Source organism: Phascolarctos cinereus, unplaced genomic scaffold, assembly GCF_003287225.1.
Source record: "Phascolarctos cinereus isolate Bilbo 61053 unplaced genomic scaffold, phaCin_HiC Scaffold_3;HRSCAF=262, whole genome shotgun sequence".
NCBI classification, from domain to species: Eukaryota; Metazoa; Chordata; class Mammalia; order Diprotodontia; family Phascolarctidae; genus Phascolarctos; species Phascolarctos cinereus.
Window position 1 is genome coordinate 95,349,153 of NW_027555736.1, and position 21,109 is coordinate 95,370,261.

The 21,109-nt window shown below is 34.3% G+C and overlaps 1 protein-coding gene across 1 annotated transcript in view; it reads right to left on the minus strand.

The window, feature by feature from the left end:
* Positions 1-767: 767 nt before the first annotated feature.
* The window catches only part of TRUB1 (TruB pseudouridine synthase family member 1), a 49,688-nt gene continuing 29,346 nt past the window's right edge, over positions 768-21,109 (minus strand). The window contains 5 exon segments of the mRNA XM_020988141.2: positions 768-7,676; positions 8,425-8,481; positions 14,255-14,394; positions 16,184-16,256; positions 20,231-20,312. Coding sequence (XP_020843800.1) covers positions 7,417-7,676; positions 8,425-8,481; positions 14,255-14,394; positions 16,184-16,256; positions 20,231-20,312 — 612 coding nt within the window. The 3' untranslated portion in view covers positions 768-7,416.

The following is a 21,109-nucleotide window of genomic DNA, read 5'->3' on the forward strand; positions in this document are numbered from 1 at the left end:
GAGTCAAGGAAGACCCGAGTTTGAATTTTCCCTCAGATAATTAATTACCAGCTGTGTGACACTGGGCAAGTCACTAAACTGTACTATGCTTGTTTCTTCATCAATGGGGATGATGATAGCACCTACCTCACAGGGTTGGGTAGATCAAATGAGTTAAGGTATATAAAGCTCTCTGCAAACTTTAAAGCGCTGTATAAATGGTAGCTATTATCATTACGATATCTGAGTATCTGGTCAGATACGTCCCTAGATGTCTCTGAATGGTGTTTTCCAGTGGGATGCTTCTGATACAGGATACTTGGCACTTAGTGGAGACAAAGAGGGAGATGGAAAGGAAGAAGAGTCTAACATGACTGTGAACATGTGCCTTCCCTCTCTGGGGCCAGGGTGCAATTGGCAGGAACTTCTCTAGTACCGCAAGGCATGACATTCAGGCAGAGATCCATTCTCATCCTGCTGAGCTAGAGCAATCAATGATCAGTGCAGCATGAGGAGCCAGTGTGCCCCAGGAGCTGCTGCCAGCTTCCCTAGCCATTTTCATAAGAGACTGAACTATTACTCCCTTATCGTGCTGTGGTGGCAAAAAAGCAAGTTTAGAAGGAGGTAAGGGAATTGCCTGCCCTCCACGCCTATGGATACATGAAGCAGAGGTAGGGGAAAATCAGACTTTAGCCTAAGGGTGGATGAGATCATACTGGATTGAAATGAAAGCATTACATTATCGTTGTTTGATGCTTTTTGATATTACCACACTTCCTCTAATCTAATTAAACTGTGTCGCTTTATTATGATATGAAGTTTAAGTTAGTTTCAAAAGCTGAATCTAATTAGGAGTTTCCAGTGAGTGGGTACTGAACCAAGAGAACAGAATCGGCTCACACATACATACCAATTACACAACTTGCTACAGTTAAAAATCTTGAACTTGGAAAAGAAATAAAATGTCAATTTCAGCTATTTCAAATGACATCTAGGCATTATTTGTTTCCAAATAATTTAACTCAGAAAATTAAAATATGGTTTACCAAGTAAGCTTATTGTTAGCAAGGCAAACTAGATCTGCTAAAATGACTTAATTTAAAGTAGCTTCAGGATAACCCTATTAAACTATAGTCATTGTAACAATTTCAATGCATAAAACCCTTAACTATTTGTAATGTTATTCTTTTGAAACTGTTGTTATTCAGTTGTGTCTGACCCCATATGGGGTTTTCTTGGCAAAGACAGTGGAGTGGTTTCTCATTTCCTTCTCCAGCTCATTTTACAGATGAAAAAACTAAGACAAATAGAGTTAAGTGACTTTCCCAGGGTTACACAACTAAGAATATCTCAGGCCAGATTTGAACTCAGGAAAATGAGTCCTCCTGACTCCAGGCCTGGCACTCTTATACCTTGCACCACAAAAAGCATGGTATGCCTGAAATAAAGTACCTTTTGCTTTGCAGTGACTCATTCATTACTATTCCATCTGGCTCAAAATGTATACTTATCTGAATAGAAAATCCAAAATGATAAACTAAATCCTCACTAATTCAGACAAATAGAAGTGACATGAATTAATGAAAAAAATCTAAATTGGAAAATAAATGTTAAAGAAATAGAAGTATATTGGGCCAGCTAGGTGGCACAGTGGGATAGTGTTCCTGCCTTGCAGTCAGGAGGACCCAAGTTCAAATCCAGCCACACACATTTGACACTTACTAGCTGTGTGACCCTGGGCAAGTCACTTAACCCCAACTGCCTCATCAAAAAAGCAAAAAAAAAATTTAAAAATAAATAAAAGTATATTTATGCAAAGCAACTACAACTAGGTTAACAACTTGTTGTTCAGTACAAAATCATTAGAAACTGGCTAATAAATAGGTCAGAATGACTTATCATGGGCACAATAATATAAATGGACATTTCTGAAGTCTTTAACAAGGGTAAGGCTCTCTTAGGCATTTTAAATACTCTCTCTTCAAGTTTCATGGCACAAATACCTATACATGATCACAAGCAATCTTCTCTTGACTCTGCTATCACAGACCTGGAGAATACATTACTCAGGGAGGACACAGTAGTCTTTAAATATTTGAAAACTGTCACAAGAGAGGATTATACTTGGCCCCAGAATGCAGAACCAGGTACATTGGGCTGAACCTGCAAGAAGGCAAACTGAGGCTTCATGTCAGGAAAAGGTTCCCTAACAATTAAAGCTTCCCAAAAATGGAATGGGATGCCTCAAGGGGTGATGGGTTCTCCATTATACATAGCAACATCGTGCAATGATCAACTAAGGATGACTTAGATTTTCTTAGATATACAACGATCCAAAACAGTTCCAAAGAACTCATGATGGAAAATGCTATCCACATACACAGAGAGAAGTGACGGAGTCTGAATGCAGATCAAAGCATACTACTTCCTCTTTATTTTCTTCGTGTTTTTTTTTCTTTTAGGTCTGTTTTTTTCTTTCACAACATTACTAATATGGAAATATGTTTTACATGATTGAACATATAAAAACTATATCAAATTGCTTACTATTTTAGGAAGGGGTAAGGGGAGGGAGAAAAATTTGGAACTCAAAACTTTTTTAATCAATGTTAAATTTTATCTTTACATGTAATTGAAAAAAAATACTATTTTCAAAAAAGAGGTGGTGGGATCTCTTTCATGGAAAGTTTTCATGAAGAGGCTATACAGCGGGAGTTCCTTTTGTGTATGGGTTGAATTAGATGGCTGCTCGGATCTTTTCTATGTGATTCTGATTTCACCTGTATTTAACTTTCTTATGAATACATGCAGCAAGGTATGGGTGTAGATCAATCAAGGCAAGCTCTTCACATTAGGAAAAAATGACTACCTATTGATAGTCAACCAATGACATCAACTTTGAGTATAAATAAAAGGTTCATTTATTAATTGGCCCCATGAAGAAAGGCCTCTAGCACCAGGTGAAACAAGGTCACATGGGATAGTTAGTTCCCTAAGCAACAACATATATAGAAGCTATGTTTGAAGTTGATCAAAATTTAGACTATAAAATTTTTAAATGTCTTTATAGAAGCCTGAAAATATAATCATGGGTAGAGGGCTGGGCTAGGCTATGCTGCTTAGTGAAAAGTAAAACCCAAGTTTAGCAATTATTTATCCAAATAAATAAATAAACAAACCCCAAAGCTATTGCCCACAGATGAGGAAAGTACACAGACATGCAAAAGAATAGAGCGAAGGAAAAATACTGGGCCCTTGTGCAAAGTGCATGAGTTATTGATTAGACCTGGAATCTAGGAGTTCAGAAGCCAAATTTCCCCTAACTTTTCCTTCTTATGTTCAGTTCAACAAATATTTATTAGGCATCTAATTAATGTCCAAGGCATTATGGTAGTGCCAGAGATGCAAAAACAAACTAAAAAGGCTAGAGTAGGAAATTCAATAGGCAGTGACTTTTAACTTACATGAGCTGGGCATTTGCTTCCCCTAGTCTCTTTTCCCTTATCTTAGAGAAGCAGTTTAGGTGGATTGATGAACTTGGTATCTTTGCGAATATATCTTTGTAACAGGGGTAAGATTAGGGTAAATTACCCTTTTGGTATAAAGCACTAACCATCTCTTTGTGATATTTAACAACCCAAATGGAGAACAGACTTAACTACAAGGGTGACTCTGTTATAAAACTTTGCCTAGTTTGAGATATGCCCATACTAAGTAACAGTATAATTTTAGCCCAGCTTTCTCTTAAAATAACTTGGCATAACTTCAAATAAACGTTGGATTTGTGTATCCTCTAACAGGGGCTCCTTAAAGACAAGGACAATTATATTTTTGTCTCTGTGTCCCCAGCACTTTACACACAATGGGCATTAAAAGTTTGTTAAACTGAGTTTTAAATCAGGGAACTGCAAATTGTTAACGCTTTACTATATAATCAATCTGAAACATCATAAGCAGAGATTCTTTGATATCATTCTTTATAATTGTCAAAAGAAAGTGAGACAAACCCTTTAGGAATAGCAGAAATTAAAAATGCCAAATAAAACGCTGTGGGATTTTTCTGTTAGGAGCATATTTTGAAAAACCTTTTATATCAGGAATGTTTATGTTGGCCATAGAGCTGCCAGGGCAATGTCCTTTGAAGATTTTAGAACCTTCTCAATGGTTGAAAAAAAGAAAAAGAAAAAAAAAATCCCTTGGTTGAGGATGGGGAAGAAATACCAGTAGTGCTTACTAAATTGAAATCAAGGTAATGCCTGATATAGTATACCAAGGAAAGCATTTGAAAAGTCTATCTCTTCCTGTGGACAAGATGAAGGTATGCAGAATGATGTTAAGTGGATTTAGGAACTGGTTGAACTGGACCCAAAGAAGGATCTATATAAATTCAGAAGGAGGTTTCTAGTGATTTTCATTTTTATCAATATCCTAGATGAAGCCAAGTATAAGATGTTTAGCATATTTGTGGATAACGCAAAGCTGAAAGAATATTTTAATAGTTGGATGACAGATCTGGGACCCAAAAATGACAATCTAGGACATGAAGCCAAACCTAATAAGGAATTTAGTTGGGAGAAATGTAAAGACCTACATTTGGATTAAATAAAAAATTGCCTACAAGATGGAGTAAACTTATTTCATGTGAGAAAGAGCTAAGTGCTTTGCTGGACTACAAGCTCAATATTAATTGTGACTTGCCAGCCAAAAAAACCTAAGACCACAATTCTCCAGACACGATCATAGATGAACACAGATCCTTTCACTTTAAATTTCACTATGTTAGATACGGACTAGCTTGATGACATAAAAGGATAGCAACAAAACGATGAAGACTTGAAACTATGTATTGCTTTAAGGAACTAAGAGTATATTGACAAATCTGGAGAAGACTAGTGATAAGAAGGGTAGAAGAGAGAAGCAGACAGACATAATAGTTGTCTTTAAATTTTAAAGAAGGTTTCAACCTGTATAATAGTAAATGGGAGGAGTTTGTGGAAGGAGATTTCAAGTTAAATTAAGGAAAACCTTCTTAGTAAAGAGTCGTCTAAAAATGGAATGGATTGCTTTCAAGTGAATGCTGGATGGCCATTCAAGTGAATGTCCAGAATGCTGTAGCAGGTAGTCCTACTCACAATATAGTGACTAAATGACCTCCAAGATCCTTTTTTCAACTTCAAGACTTTATGGATTTAAAGTAAATACAAAAGAATCCTTTACCATTTTTACTCATTATAAATTTAAAATCTTTTCTTTAAAGGAAAGGAGAAGATTGGAAAGAATGTAGTTGAAAATATATAATTGAAATATATACATGAGACTCTGGAACTACTAAATTAGTTGGTTCATTTTTGCAAAATGACCAGAAGAATATAAAACAATTAAATGTCATTTTATACACTGAAATTTATAAAATAGAACTGGTCAATTACCTGTCACCTCAACATTAGGAAAAATATCATTTGAACTCAGTAACTACATGAATCGATATTATAATGTCATTAAAATACATATATTTCCACTAGTTTTCACAAGTTGTAGGGCATTAAATTTCCTTAAATTCAAATTACAAACTTTTAATTTGAAGTTCAAAAATCATTTTGCTATTACAATTAAAGTATCATTAAAAAACCATTTCTTTTTAACACTGTATGTGAAACCAAGTGGCATAAAAACTTCTCATTAACTCTGATAAATGCAATGATTAAGATTCCAGAGGACCAATGATAAGGAACGCTACCTACCTGCTGACAAAAAGGAGGTAAGACTAAATATATAGAATGATACACATTTTTTAACACAGCCTATGTGAGAATTTTTTTGACTATGCATACTCATTTAAAAAAGGGGTGGTTTGTTTGTTTCCCTAGTGGAGAGCAAGGAGAGAAAAGAAATACCTAATTTTGAAAAAATTAATTAAAAAAAACCTTCTCATTAAACATGAGTTATTATACTCTGTATATGGGGATACAGTCTACCAAAACAATTATGTCTATTTTATAGCAAATGTTAGATTAACTACAATTAAAATTAATTTTATTTTGTATTTTTTAATGTGGAATTATAATCAAATGTTTTAGAGGATAAAACAACTTAAAATGATTATCTCGAGAAATTTTCAATGGTCTTGCTTTTGAACTATAAGAATGTGAAGAGAGACTATATTAAAGACAGAATAATACGTTATACTTTCCTATAAAGTAAAATATGAAGTCCCTAGTACCCATAAACTTGAATATTGGTTAGTGACTATACTTTCTAAATTATGCAATTGCAGTGGTTGAAAGAGTTGGGGGACTCTCAGTATAACCCAATGAAAAAAGCATAATAATCAAGACTTATTTAGAGCAGAAGTCTAACTGGAAATGTAATAAAGCCATCTTAGTCAAAGCCAATGAGTATCACTCAAAACAATAACTGAAGTTTTTATAAAATGTCACAGGTAGGGATAAAGTTTTTTTTAAGAGAAAGATAAATACTTTACTTTCACTCTAGTAAAATAAATAAATAAAACTTTCCTATTCCCTGCTCCAAAATCCCCAACGTAAAAGGAAAATATGAAGGGCATGTTGCATTAGATAATGGCTTGGAGTAGATCAAGTCTACTGTATCATTGATTCAACCACTAACACAAGAGTCCCTTTGCTACCTACCAATTAATAAGCCCTAATTGCTTTATCTTTTATTTTCATGGAATAATCATCCGAGTCGATAAATATAAAGAGTACATTACCTATTTTAATCCTATTAATGAAGGCAGTAGGTAATTATAATTAGAGTCCATTTACAGATATTTATTGTATCTGGTTGGTACCTAGCCTTAAACTAACAAATATATTGTTATAGGTAGATATAGTCTTATCCAAGTAATATTTCTTTATAATGATTAATTCCCCAAAATTACGTTCATGAAGCAAATGAATTGCATAAAGGCCCACTTTAAGCTCTGTTTAAAAAACAATTCAGCATGATATTGTCTTCAGTGGATTATCAACAAAATTTCTCTGGATAGTCCAATAAATAAATTTGAATTAATGAAAACAAAGTACAATAATAATTTTGTTTTCATTAGATTAGAAAATACATTTAACTTATTTATTGGTGTAGGTTACTGATGAGTGACTAAATTCAGAAAATTAAGTTTTCTGAAATTTTAAAATTTTTATTGTCAATATGATAACACAAAAACATTCTAAAAGATCATTTAAGGATATAGCAAAGAAGTTAGATTACTGATAAACCCATTTATAATGCAATGTATCAGATGAACAGCATGTTGTAGAAATAAGAAATTACGGACTTTTTTTCCATGCAGAGAGAGAGAGAGAGAAAGAAAGAGACAGAGAAGAGAGAATTATTTTTTTTAACAATGCAGCTTGTTGTTTTGCACATAAAAGATTATAAATTCAACCAGGAAAACATAACAATCCCAGTCCAATCTTAAGATGTTCCAATAACTCCATCTTTTTCCCTAACCTGACTTATTGTTTTGTCTTCTGAGCTTGCAGCTTGTACTTTAGAATCTTCAGTTTTTAATTTTTTAACAGAAGGTTCTACTGAGAGAAGAGGCATGCAGCGCTCTAGGGATTGTGCTATTCCATCAATTGTCCATTTGTCTTCACGAAGAGCATGTTCCTCTAGTGTAAATGGTCCCTGTTTAGTTCGGGTCAATTCTTGCACAGTGGCACAGGAAGAAAGTTCTACAGCAGGAAAAAGGGGAAAAAACAACCCCTAAGACAGGTTTCTTGTTTCACATTTTATATTGGTTTTATATAAGATTAAGGTTTAAATCTCATATATATATGTATCTCACTTAAAAATAAAAATGGAATAATCCAGAAGAATAAATCACACAACAAAATCACTTGGGATTAAAAAAATAATAATATTTTCTTTTTCAATGGGAAAAGTCCTTCCCCTCCCCCCACGGAGAAAGCCAGAATATTAATATTATTTCTGCTTGTCCAAGAGATTTTGGTTTTATACCTTTTTTAAAATGGAAGCATCCCCCCAAACAACTTTTTAAAGGATAATTTTATAGCCTTGCACTTTGGACCACAGCTGACTCATTAAGGGTTCAGTTAAGTGCAACTCACCCAGGTATATTGGGTTGTTTAAAAAAAAAAAAAGCAAAATCTTTACTGATTTTCATCTATTTTGGGCAACAAAAATGAACTGAAAATTACTATTAAAAAACTGTTTGCCCCTTTATTTTCTATTCCCTTCTTTACTTTTCTGTTCATCTTTTATCTTCCTCTCCTTATCACAAGCATTTCACTGCCACTGCTGATGTTTAGAAATTGCAGGCCATAAACCTAACAATACTATCACGAAAGCAAGCAAGGGAGTCCAGAACACAGGGCTGGTAACTCACGAGATGTAGAAAAACTGAATACTGAAAAAAGAATATAGCTCCCTAAGTAGTAATTCTTTTTCATCTATCCTTACCTTTGCCAATGTCACTGACCAAGCTTCTGATATAAAAACCTCCTCCACATTCAACATCTGGAATGTTAACAGTGACATGGTAAATTGCAAACACCCCATGAAATCTACTTTACATAGAAATGATGCCTCTAAACAAATGTAAAAAATGCACTACGCAAACAATCAAGTGATGCAATATTTATGGGATAAAAGATAAATTATTCATCCTGAAGCATATGTGTGTGAGAGATTGCAAAGTCAGAGTACTGGGAAAGCAAACAGAAGCAACCCAATGAACACATTTTAAATTAACTAGCAAGTCATGGCATTTTAATAAATATTGCAGCCTAATTCATTTAAAAGGTTTTAAAAGGTTAAATATCTCACTTTGCAGTGCTGAAAAGTAGGCATTTTTAAAAGTAAATATTTCAGACTTATAGAAAGGTCAAGATCTTTTCCCAAATGATCATGGTTGTAATTCTGGACAACACACTATAGCTAAAGAAATGACATTTTTAAAGTTTCTTTTTTTGTGACTGGCTGATAACTGTTTAACAAGTAATCATAAAATAACTAATCAAATCAGAGAAACCATGCAAATTAAGCACGTACCAAAACTTTTTTTTCCTTAACTAACACTGATGGCCTTATAAGTTGAAGAGAAGGTTATAGGTCAATCTGTATCTGAGTATGGAGTTCACAATTATTCTTACAAGCTTCATCTATCAACAGAGCATCTCTTGTAAATGATCCCTCCATTTCAAATAGAAAAGGTTACTTTTTTTTGTTTTTGCTAGGCAATCAGGGTTAAGTGACTTGCCCAGGGTCACACAGCTAGTAAGTGTCAATTGTCTGAGGATTTGAACTGAGGTCCTCCTGACTCCAGGGCCAGTACTCGATCCACTGTGCCACCTAGCTGCCCAAAAGCTACTTTTTCATTCTGGTTTTAACCACACAATATTTCAGTCATGTGAAGAGTAAATCAAGACAACAGGGTGATTTTAATATTTTTATTTTATAATAAATTGTTAATATGTACTGAAGTCATAAAGCGTCATTTATTTCCACATAAGTATTAACTTTATTACTCCTAGGACCAAAAATGATCCTTAAGACCAAAGAAAGGTAATGGAATTTTAACATCACATTTGTACTCATAGACAGCCACTATGGTTATGTCCTTTCTTATACAAAAATCTTTAAAACTTAAGTCCAGGTAACAAAAAAAATCTAGGTTTTCAATCATGTTCAAATATGTTATTTTCAAAGATAATATCTTTTCCTCCAGCCAAAGAGCTATTACATTTCCATGGAATAATTTTTTTAAAACTATTCATTTTTGTGTTACCTAAGTACTTCTCAAATAATTTATGATCAGAGCTTCTTAAAGACAAAAGAAATTTCTAACTGTTAAGTACAACACCCTGTAGGCACACAAGTTATAAAATAATGCTAATGGAAAAGGAAATGAAATTTAGAAACATAACCCAATTAGGAGAATATTTCTTAAGGCATCTTTTCTAATATGCCCTGTGAACTGACTTAATAAAATTAAAGAGGGGCTAGAGACTAACTAAATCCTTGGCTCTTTAAAAATCAAGTATATTTCAAGTTTCATACATCAATCTCACTGTAGGCAGGAAGATTATGAGATTATTTCTCTGGACAAAAATAAACATTATCTCTCCCCGCCCCACTCTACCCCCAAAATCTAAGATTTAGACCAGGGGTGGAGAATCTGTGGCCTCATCTGGCCCTCTAGGTTCTCAAGTGCAGCCCCTTGACCAAAACCAACTTTGAAGAACATACCCCAGGACTAGAGGTGATTACAAAACTTAAGCTATTGCTACAAAAAAAAAAAGCACAATCAAAGGAGAAAGAATCCAACCATAGAAAGTTATTATGGGAATAGAGAAAACTGATAAGACCTCAGAGGAGGATGGTGAAGCAAAGAAACCCTCTTCTATTCTATTGCAAAAGAGTAATGTCAAATGGTCATCTGCCTAAAAAAGAATTTTAAAAATCAAATGAGAGAGATTGAGGAAAAACTAAAAAAAGAAAATAAGAACAATCAAGAAAAACAAGATTATGAAAAGAAAGTCAACCAACTGTAACAGGAAATCCAGAATCTTAAGGAAGAAAATGACACCTTAAAAATTAGAAGTGGGCAAGGGGAAGCCAGCAAAGTTATAAGAGATCAAGAAATAATAACACAAAACATAAAGAATGAAAAAAATAGAAGAGAAAGTGAAACATCTTATAAGAAAAACAACCGAACTGGAGAACAGATCGAGAAGAGAAAACATAAGAATAATCAGACTACCTGAAAGCTATGATAAAAAAAATCTTGCTACAATAATATAACAAATAATTGAAGAAAACTGTTCTGAAGCATTAGAACAAGGGGGGGAAGTAGAAATAGAAAAAAATACATCAATCTCCACTTGAAAGAGATCCTATGAGGAAAACTCATAGCTATATTATAGTCAAATTCCAAAACCCCCAACTCAAGGATAAAATATTAAGAACAACAAGAAAAAAAATTTTAATGTGATGGTGCCACATCTAGAAACACACAAGACCTAGCAGTGGAGATACTAAAGGACCACAGGTCTTAAAACATTATATATTGAAGAGCAAAAGAATGGTTCCTCATGAAGAGGTAAACAGGAAAGAGAAATCATAAGAGATTTATTAAGGCTGAACTGTTTACATTCCTGCATGGAAAGATGATATTTATAATTCATGAGACCTTTGTCAGTATTAGCGTAGTGGGAGGGGAAAAATTATATGTATGTATGTATAGATAGATAGATAGATAGACAGACAGACAGAGACAGATAGATAGATAGATAGATAGATAGATAGATAGATAGATAGATAGATAGATAGACAGATAGAGGGCACAGGGTGAGTTGAAGATGAAGGGGTGATATCTGGAGAAAACAATTAAGGGGTGAGAGAGGATTATACTAGGAGAAAGAGAAAGGGAGAGTAGAATGGGGTACATTATCTTGCACAAAACAGACAAGAAAAGGTTCTTACAGTGGTGGGGAAACAGAGGAAGGTAAGAGGAAATGAGGGAATCTTATTCTCATAGGATTTGGCTTAAGGAGGGAATAACATACACACTCAATTGGGTATAGAAATCTGTCTTACCCTACAGGAAAATAGGGGAGGAAGGAGACAAGAGAGCAGGGGGGTGATAGAGAGAAGGGCAGATTTCAAAAGGGGTAATCAGAAGGAAATACTTCTGAGGAGGGACAGGGTCAAAAGAAAGAATAGAATAAATGGGGGGGGCAGGATAGGATTAAGGGAAATAGAGTTAGTTTTTCACAATACGTCTACTTTGGAAGTGTTTTGAATAACTGCACATGTATGGCCTGTACTGACTTGCTTGCCTTTTCAATGAGGGTGGGTGGGGTGGGAAGAAGGGAGAAAATTTGGAACCCAAAGTTTTAAAAACACATGTTTAAAAAAAAATGTTTCCACATGCAACTGGGAAATAAGAAATATAGGAAATGAGGTACAGAAATCTATCCTGCCCTACAGGAAAACAGAAGGGGAAGGGGATAAGAGAAGGGGCAGGAGAGATAGAAGGGAGGGTAGACTAAGGGAAGGGGTATTCAGAATGCATGCCATCTTGGGGTGGGGGGAGGGGCAAGATGGGGTGAAAATATGGAATTCAAAATCTTGTGGTAAAAATAAATTTATACACCATAAATAAATTAAAAAAAAAAAAAGAAAAAAAAAGAATGGTTCCAGCCGAAAATATCACACCCAGAAAAGTTAAGCATAATGCTGAATGAAAAAAAAAATGGAAATTTGATCAACTGTCAGACTTTCAAGGACTTTGTTAAGAAAAAAAAAAACTGAACTTAACAGAAGATTTGCCATACAAGAGCCAAGAAAAACATAAGGTACATACCAAAGACTGACTACAAGGGATTCAATAAGGGCAGACCATTTACCTTTTACATATGTAAAATGTAACAATGTATGTCTAAGATTGTCATGAGTAACTGGGTAGTTTGTAAGAAAAACTTGGGGAGACCCAAGTATGATAGGACTTTAAAAAGTAAAATTGTTTCAGAAGAGCTAAAAAGAGTAATTATTTTATACAAATGAGGTGCAAGAAGAAGAATCAACACAAAAGAATTCGATGGGAGAGAAAGCTGGTAGTTCTGGTAACCTACTTTCATTGGGAATGGGTTCAAGAGGGAATAATATGTATATATCTAGAAGAGTTTCAAATTCTTCTAAATTCAGAAGAAATAAAACAGTAAGGGGATAGGGAGGGAGGAGAGGATAAGGAACCGATCTCTAGAGGGGAGGAGGGTGAGGGAATAGGTTAAAGAAGTAGACCTGAGTATGATATGACTTGAAAAAGTAAAACCATTTAGGAACAGCTAAAAAGTAATTATCTGTAACATCTGTGAAGTTTCGATTCAGTCAAGGGGCTGCACTTGAGGGCCATATGTGGCCTCGAGGTAGCAGGTTCCCCACCCCTAGTCTAGACTATATGAATTTTATGAATTATTATTTTTCAGGGAGAGGCAAACATGGTAAGGAAAAGCTAGAAACTCACAACCTAAATATAAATCTGATTTTTCCTAAGTAGACATACTCCTTTCCATTTATTTCCAGATTACCAAGGATCTTCAATTATAAATGTTTTAGGTTACAAGGAGAAAGAAATTATCTTTATTCTGATGAATTACCATATAGGATCATAGATTCAGAGCAGTAAAGCATGTTCTAGGTCAATTAATTTAATCCCCTTATTTTACTGATGAGACAACTCAAGCCCAGAGGTGTCAAAGGTCACATGGCTAGTGTGTGGTAGTGTTGGGGTGCTTGGGTGCTTATGCTTAGGTGCTTATGTTTGGGTGCTTGTAATCAGACCCCAATTTCTCCCTAGCCTCAGAAACACTGTCCCTTGATAATCATTTAAGCTCTGAGTGAACTAAAAGCACCTCTTCCTGTGTCAAGCAAATTCCAGGGCCAGACAGAGCTGATCAGTATTCTTCCTGTTTGTTATCACTGGGCCCAGGATGTCTGGGACCAGATACTCTCTTGAATAATGGGATTTTTCTTATCTTGAGTTTCAATTGAGAACTAACCTCTCCTTAACCACTCCCTCATCCCACCCTGATTCACCTAGTTAGCATATTGGGCACATGTTTTATTGTATTTTATGCTATATAAACTTAAACTGTACCCCTCTAAGGTTGCAGGATCCTTTAAGAATCCTTGCCCGCTGAAAAGCGTAACAATAAATCTTTGCCACCTTGAATTAAAGAATGCTTGAGTCTGTGAATTCCTTCCAGACGGCCCGTCCTGTACTCCGGTCTTTGAGGGGTCACAACCTCTCAACCTCTCAGCCCACAACAGTAGCAGAGGTAGGATTCAAACCCAATTTTTCAGACTCCAAAACCAGGAAATATTACACTATACCATTCTCAGAAAGTCTTTTGCCCCCAAAAGAAATTTCACACCAATTAAGTCTAACACTTGGTGAGGAGCTAGTTGGTACAAGCAAAAAGAGGAAAGGGTTATAAAATATTGTTATCTTAAAATAACTTTATATATTGATAGTTTGATAAATGAAAATCACAGCCTATTTAAATAGGAAAAGTATTTTTAAGGTCCCACATCATTGTGGCCACCTCCTAAACTGTGTTACAAAGAAAGCAAAGAAATTAGGAAATTTTTGCCTAAGAAAAATTGTCTAATAATCACACACACATAAATCTTCATTGTATTCCATGGATCACTTTGAATTGCATCTAAACAATAAAATAAAATGCATGAAAATTGAATCATTAGCATTTTAAACTTCTTCCCTTACCTAATGTAAATAAAGGTGGCTGGAATTTTTGAAGGGAGAGGCTATACACTGTGACTGGTCTGGCAGGTTTCGCCTCTACTACTTCACCTTTCTTCATCAAAGTAGAAAGTCTCTGTCCATCTTTCTTTAAAGCAGAATAGCTAACAAAGGTTGAAAAAAAATCTCATCAGATATTAATGTAGTACACAAATAACTGATTGCCCTGAATTAAATCTATCACTAACTGAAGCAAATCATTCCACCCTGTCAAATTTAAATTTCACTTTTGGTAAAATGGATTAATATTTTTTGCGTCACGATGGTATCAGAGATAATGACAATTCCTTAAACATCTTTGAAACAAATATATCTTATACTGGCATTTACTGAGCAATGGTGCCCTTCCAATCTTCAGTGAATTCTCTGGTGGATTTGGTCCAGTTCTCTGTGGTCCCTAGCACCATTACCCCAAACTTCAGAATTCTGTAGAATGAAATGAAGAATAGGGTGGACTAGGGTGAAAGAACAAGGTAAGATTTCTCAGGGAACCGTGCCCAAAATTTACTAAAACAATGATGTAATTATTCATGACTTCTCAAATAATGAAAGTGCTTCATTTTCATGTGGAAGAAGTTTTCATGTTTTAAGATTTCTGGCTGAATGTTAAATGATTCACTTAAGAAATCTCATTGTGTGGTCAAGCTTTATGATTAGAACAGGAAAGCCTGGAAGCAACTACTATAAAGAAGATACTAAAAACAGACTTCAGTAAATTCAAAAAATAAATATTTAATTATTGGGTCCAAAGTACAATTCACATTGCTCCTATCTGTTAAAGTCATTTATATATCAGCCAACATTTACTACTTTTCAAGTCAAACGTCACTCCAAACATTACAGTATAGCAAGTTATAATATTCTTTCCCTCCAAATAAGGAAAACTAATTTAATCAGTGTCTCTTTCAGGACTAAACTTTGTTTGGGTATATTTTTATTTTGTTACTTATAAACACCTTTTAATGACCCAAATGAAATAAAATACTGTAAGTTATTGTGAATTTAATCACGTAGATATTCTTTTAAATCATTTAGAATACTTTTCACAGGGATTCAATTGTCCTTCTGAAAACTAGCCAACACAAGTAGTATACTCAAACAAATGTTAGTAAACATAATAATTAATCAGTGTCCATTCAATCTCATCCCTGAATGTCCATGTACTCAGAGACTATATTTAACAAATATAGAAACATTATCTGTGCCTGCCAGAAGACACATTCTTGGTCTTTTTTGCCTTAGCAATATGAGGAAATGAGGGGCACCTAGGTGGTGCAGTGGATAAAGTTCTGGCCTTGGAGTCAGGAGAACCTGAGTTCAAATCTGGCCTCAGACACTTGACACTTACTAGCTTGTGACCCTGGGCAAGTCATTTAACCCCAATTGCCTCACCAAAAAAAAAAAATGAGGAAATGCAAGTTGCTAGTCCTCGAAAGCAATGTCCATACTCTGTTATTCAGTCACTCTAGTGCACATTAGGCTCTCAGATGCCTCTCACACATGTCCCTGAATCAGTCCAGATTACATAGGAACAGTGACGTCTAAGGCAGCTCTGTACTGAAGATATGATCTGCTGTTAGAAAAAGAGGCCTAGGTGATAGCAAATATTATAAATATAATCTCAAAGCTTAGTGTTCACTCACATAACATGCTATGTTGACACTCAGGCCTGGATGATAGACCACTTCCTGTGTTCTCTATGATATGACAGCATTTCTTAGAAATTATTAAAATGTTCACAGGATCTTGTCTAAATTAATCATATGCATCTGATCATTCACTATCATATTTAATGGATGTTTTGCTGATACCATATTATATATAAAAGGAACTTAAATGACTTTTTTTACTGTGGAAAACATTAAAAGTTTACTATTATTAATATTAACTTACAGAGGAGGTACTTGCATTATGTTTCCTGTAAATTTCTGGAGAATACCTTCAATATCTTCTTGCTTTATCTGATCTGCCAAATGTGAAAGAAAACAAATATTGACTCTACCTACACATGACAAAAGAAACATATATGTAAATTTCATAATGCTGACAAAGCTCTAAAAATGTATTCACTTTATTTTTTAAAGCTGCACCATGATGTACACATTACCTACCAATATCTTGTTTCTAGAAACATGAAATAGCAAAATAAATACTGCTGTGAGAAATGGGGGGGGGAAAGGGGGAAAAAATGGGGGAAAAAAATCTTTTTTAAAGATTAGATTTTTTTTGTCCTAATTTCCATGGGAAAAAATAGGCCAATGACCTTCTATGTGTTTCATCAGTTTTTACTAAGGGTTTGGGAAGATATGAAAAAAAAATCCTGCAATTTGTCCTGCAGTGATCAATATCTTAGAAAATATAAAAGATAAACACACTGCAACATATATCAGGCAATGTGTTAGGGGCCAAATATTTTAATGTCTCAATGAGGATTATGCTCTACCCTACCTTGTCACCTGCCAAATTCAGAAAACTACTAAAATGGCATAAACTTATTCTTAGATTTAGTTTTGTTTATATGAACAAGCAGACATCTTTGTCCTTCCTTCTTCCTGACTTTTAGCTCACCATCTCCAAATCACCTTGAAACAAAAAATCTATCTGGTGGGGAACCAGGGAGAGGAATGTAGTCACTAGGTAATTTACACTTGGAGACAGAGAACATACAACTTTTGACATTTGTGTTCAGTTCTTTTTGGTTCCATCCTTTTTCATATACAATAGTACACACATTATATTTCTGTCACTAAAGGGCTTCAAAAGTTCAATATAAACTTTAATTCAATAGTTACTGTTACTACTTTTGGAGATTTTCATAACTGCTGAGATCTGAGGATTTTGAACTAGTTCCCAAATATTGATAAGCAATCTAAATTACAGAAAAGTTATGTAATTTGTGGGCACAGTCAGCAGCATCACATGTTTACAATACTCCCACTAGTCTCCTTTCCTACTTTTTCTTCCTCTTTTTGGGAATTATATCTTAATAATTTTTATTCTACTATAGATTTGTTACAAGAGATCTTATATGGCAAATAGCGAACAAAAATCCCATGATTAATCTCTATTTAAGTTGTATACAAGCCTTTCTCGTGCCAAGGGCTCCACAGACTGATCAAATTTAAAAAAAAAGAAAAACAAGATGACCCATCCTCAAAGTTTAATATTAACATAGCAAGCAACACTGACCTTAGTTCGACCTCCTTTTTTTTTTAGGCAATTGGGGTTAAGTGACTTGCCCAGGGTCACACAGCTAGTAAGTGTCAAGTGTTTGGTCTGAGGCCGGATTTGAACTCAGGCACTCCTGACTTCAGAGCCAGTGCTCTCTTCTCCGACCTCAATTCTTGAAAGCTACACAGAAATAGGTAGCTAAAGTTTACTAAATTCAAACAGGAACAGAAAAAATTCGAAGTACAGGAAATACTAAGACCAAGTACTCTGGCAATATTCAAGTGCTTCAAAATAGTTGTTTGTTTATAATCTCTTCTACTAGGGGAGACCAAGGATGGTAGATCACTTGAATTTGTGAGCTCTGAGTTGTAGTACGGCTAAAATCAATTAGGTGGCCACACTAAGTCTAGACAAATATGGTGAGCCCATGGAAGTATAGGGCCGTTAGGCTGCCCAAGCCTGAACAAACAAACCCAAATTTTAAAAATGGAACAGGTTAAATCTTCCAGCCTAAGCAAGATAGGGAGACCCAATCTCAAAAATAAAAACAAAAAAAGGAAATAGTTTCAAATCACCATCATAAAAAGGCAACTTTCACTAGGAATAAACTTTTATTTAGCAGGCTTTATTCTATGTTCTTTAAGTGTTCCTTCTCTTGATTCAATTCTTCTCTGACATCTCACGGTATACAAGAAAATTTACTTCATGAAGAAAAATTTTATCTCCACTACAACATCGATCACAATTACTATTGATTACCTACCAAATGAATATTTCTAAAACACAGATGGCAAATGCTTATCATAATGTCCAGCAGCTGTTTAAAGAAGTGTCATTAATGATAACCCTGCAATGATTCATTAACCAGTCAAGGTGACAAGAAAAAAAATGCATGTTGGAAGCTGTTATGACAAAACCTTTACATGTGAAACACAAAATCAAAGAATAACCCAATTAATGGGAACTTTTAAGTAGCCTATTATAGGTTATCAGAAACATGTGTTCAGAAACCTTCAACGTTGCATCAATCCCAATATTATTAGCCTTCTATTCAAAGTCTAGCATATTGTGGCCACTCTTTAAGTATACTAAAGTTATGGCCCACTACTACCTAATATAAACCTTGTTACATAAATACAAATTACAATAAAAAATTTTAGTGATATGGACAAGTGAATTAAATATTCTAGGTAACTGAGAATTGATTTTACTTTTTGTCTGAACCCTTACGAAAATCTTTCAAATAAATATTAGTGTTATTATCATCTAAGTAAAGCATAGGCTATAGTGCTTTAGGATCACAACAATAAGTATCTGTATATCAATTCTCACTATAGTACTATAGATGTACATGAAGGAGACTGTGTTGAATGTTCATGGAAGCAGAGCATAGTAGGAAATTAATTTTATTTTTATTAAATTCTTGAGATGAGTATATTTACACGGCATTCACCCTTCCTACCTGGGGAAAAAAAAAGATTTCTAATTGGATTTCAATTAATTGAAACTTTATCATATTTTCAAAATATATGTACAAAATAACTTTTAAAATACTTGAATTGCAATATAATTCAAAAGCTCTGCTTTAAAAGAAAGCCTAAGAACACATAAGTGCATTTTAAATTTTGCTGATTGATCAAACAAGGTACAAAAGAAACTGCAGAGCTGAAGTTGTAACAGCTAGGAAGGTAAATGAGTTCCAGCAGCTACCTTAAACTCTTTCCTACCAGGACAATGGTGTAACTCAACACAAGAACACAGGAAGACTAGATGAGCATTCATCTCCTGCAACTGAGTCAAGTGGGAAAAATATCAACCACAGGCAAGAGTTTAAAAAAAACAGAAACCATACAAATAATTCACACTTTGTGACAGAATAATAGGGGTGAACTTACTGTATAAACCTACTGTTGTTATAAATAGAATGTGCACTGTGAAGGTTGCTAGGAGACCATTTCATTTATCTTTCTTTTAGAGTAGTGAAAAAAAGGGATGGTAGATAAATTAAGATGGGCCCCAATTAGTTCTATTTTACTTCCAAGAGAAAATACTCTTTTTCTCTGCCATGTTTACATGTTCCAATAACAAGAGGAAAGAATTAGTTTTAAAACAGTGACCCTATATACAAAAATTAATGGGCTTGCTTATTTAAATAGTACAGAGTAATCTGTAAAACAGATTGTAACATAGGTAAAAAATGAAAAAAAGTTCAAAATTGTAATTACAAGGATTTGGGTAGGAAGTTGGAATGAAGGAAGAAGGGAAAGTAAAGGAGTCATTTTGAAATGGTCTCCCTCAGGATTTGTTTCAAATGAAGCAATTTTAATGAAAAATGTTAATGAATATAATCCAATCCATGCGTTCATTCATTAAAATATTTATTAAGGGCCTAAATTTATTATTAACAATAGCTGAAATTTATGTAGCACAAGGTTTACAAAGATCTTTATGTGTTATTACATTTGATTATTAAATACAAGGCACTGAGCTAAGTGCTGAAGGAGATAAAAATACATGCTTCTCTGTTCTCAAGAAAATAGCAATCTAAAAGGTAACAAACAGATCCACTAATCCGCTAATTTTGATCTTCTTTCATTTATGTAAATTGTTTGGAAAATTGAAATCACTTATTAAGATTGGTTTTAAATTTAAAACAGCTCAGAGCAGCCTCCATTTCTCTTCTACTTGTTAAAACGAAATATTGAGTAAAATCTAAGTAAATGTAATATAAAGGTTTAATATAAGTAAAATATAAAGCTTACTTCCTACCATAAGGTTTTTCTTCTGTAATTTTCCCTGTTGAATCCAGTGTATCAGTAGCTTTCCCCAATTCTCCAGTAGCAATATACTTCTATAGGGAAAGGAAATGAGCAAATCATACAATGAAAAATACTAATGAGCATGTCAAGGTTCATACAAAATTTTATTTCAGTTTAAACCAATATGATTAACCTGATACAAAATTAAGGTAATAATCAATGACTACATATTTGGGGTTTTTTTAAATGCACTTTGATAAATTAAGAATAGTTTTGAAAATTTTCTGACACCCAACATTATAAAAATAGAGTCACTTTTAAAATTAAGACCTAAAAATACACGATGAAATATAGAATACAAAAATAATATAATAGCAGACAACTTTTAAAGTGATTTTCTGATGCCTAACTATGGCAAGGAGCTAGCCACTGTATGCTTGAAGACTACACAGCAGGGAAGTGCAATATAATTCATTAAGCATTCAATAAGTGCAAGGCCCCATACCAGGCACAAAAACAAAACTGTCCCTGCCCTTAAAGAACTTACTAACCTTTACTAGGGGAAAAAAATCATACACACATAGGTAAGTAAAGATAATTTTTTCTGGTCTGGAGCTGTGGTTTTAATAGTCTACGGAAGTTCTAGTGTAAAAACCAATGTTGGTATTTCTCTATAACTTCTAGTGTTACCAAATTTATTGGGGGCACTGAGAGGGTAACTTGCCCACAATCACACAGCTAGTTATGTGTCACAAGCAGGATTTGAATGAACCCCGGTCTTTCTTACTTGAAGGTCAACTCTCTCCCTACTCAGCCAACTTCCTCTTGAATGAAAACTATATGCAAAATAATTTGAGGTGTGGGGTGGAAAAAGAAGTAACAACTGGAG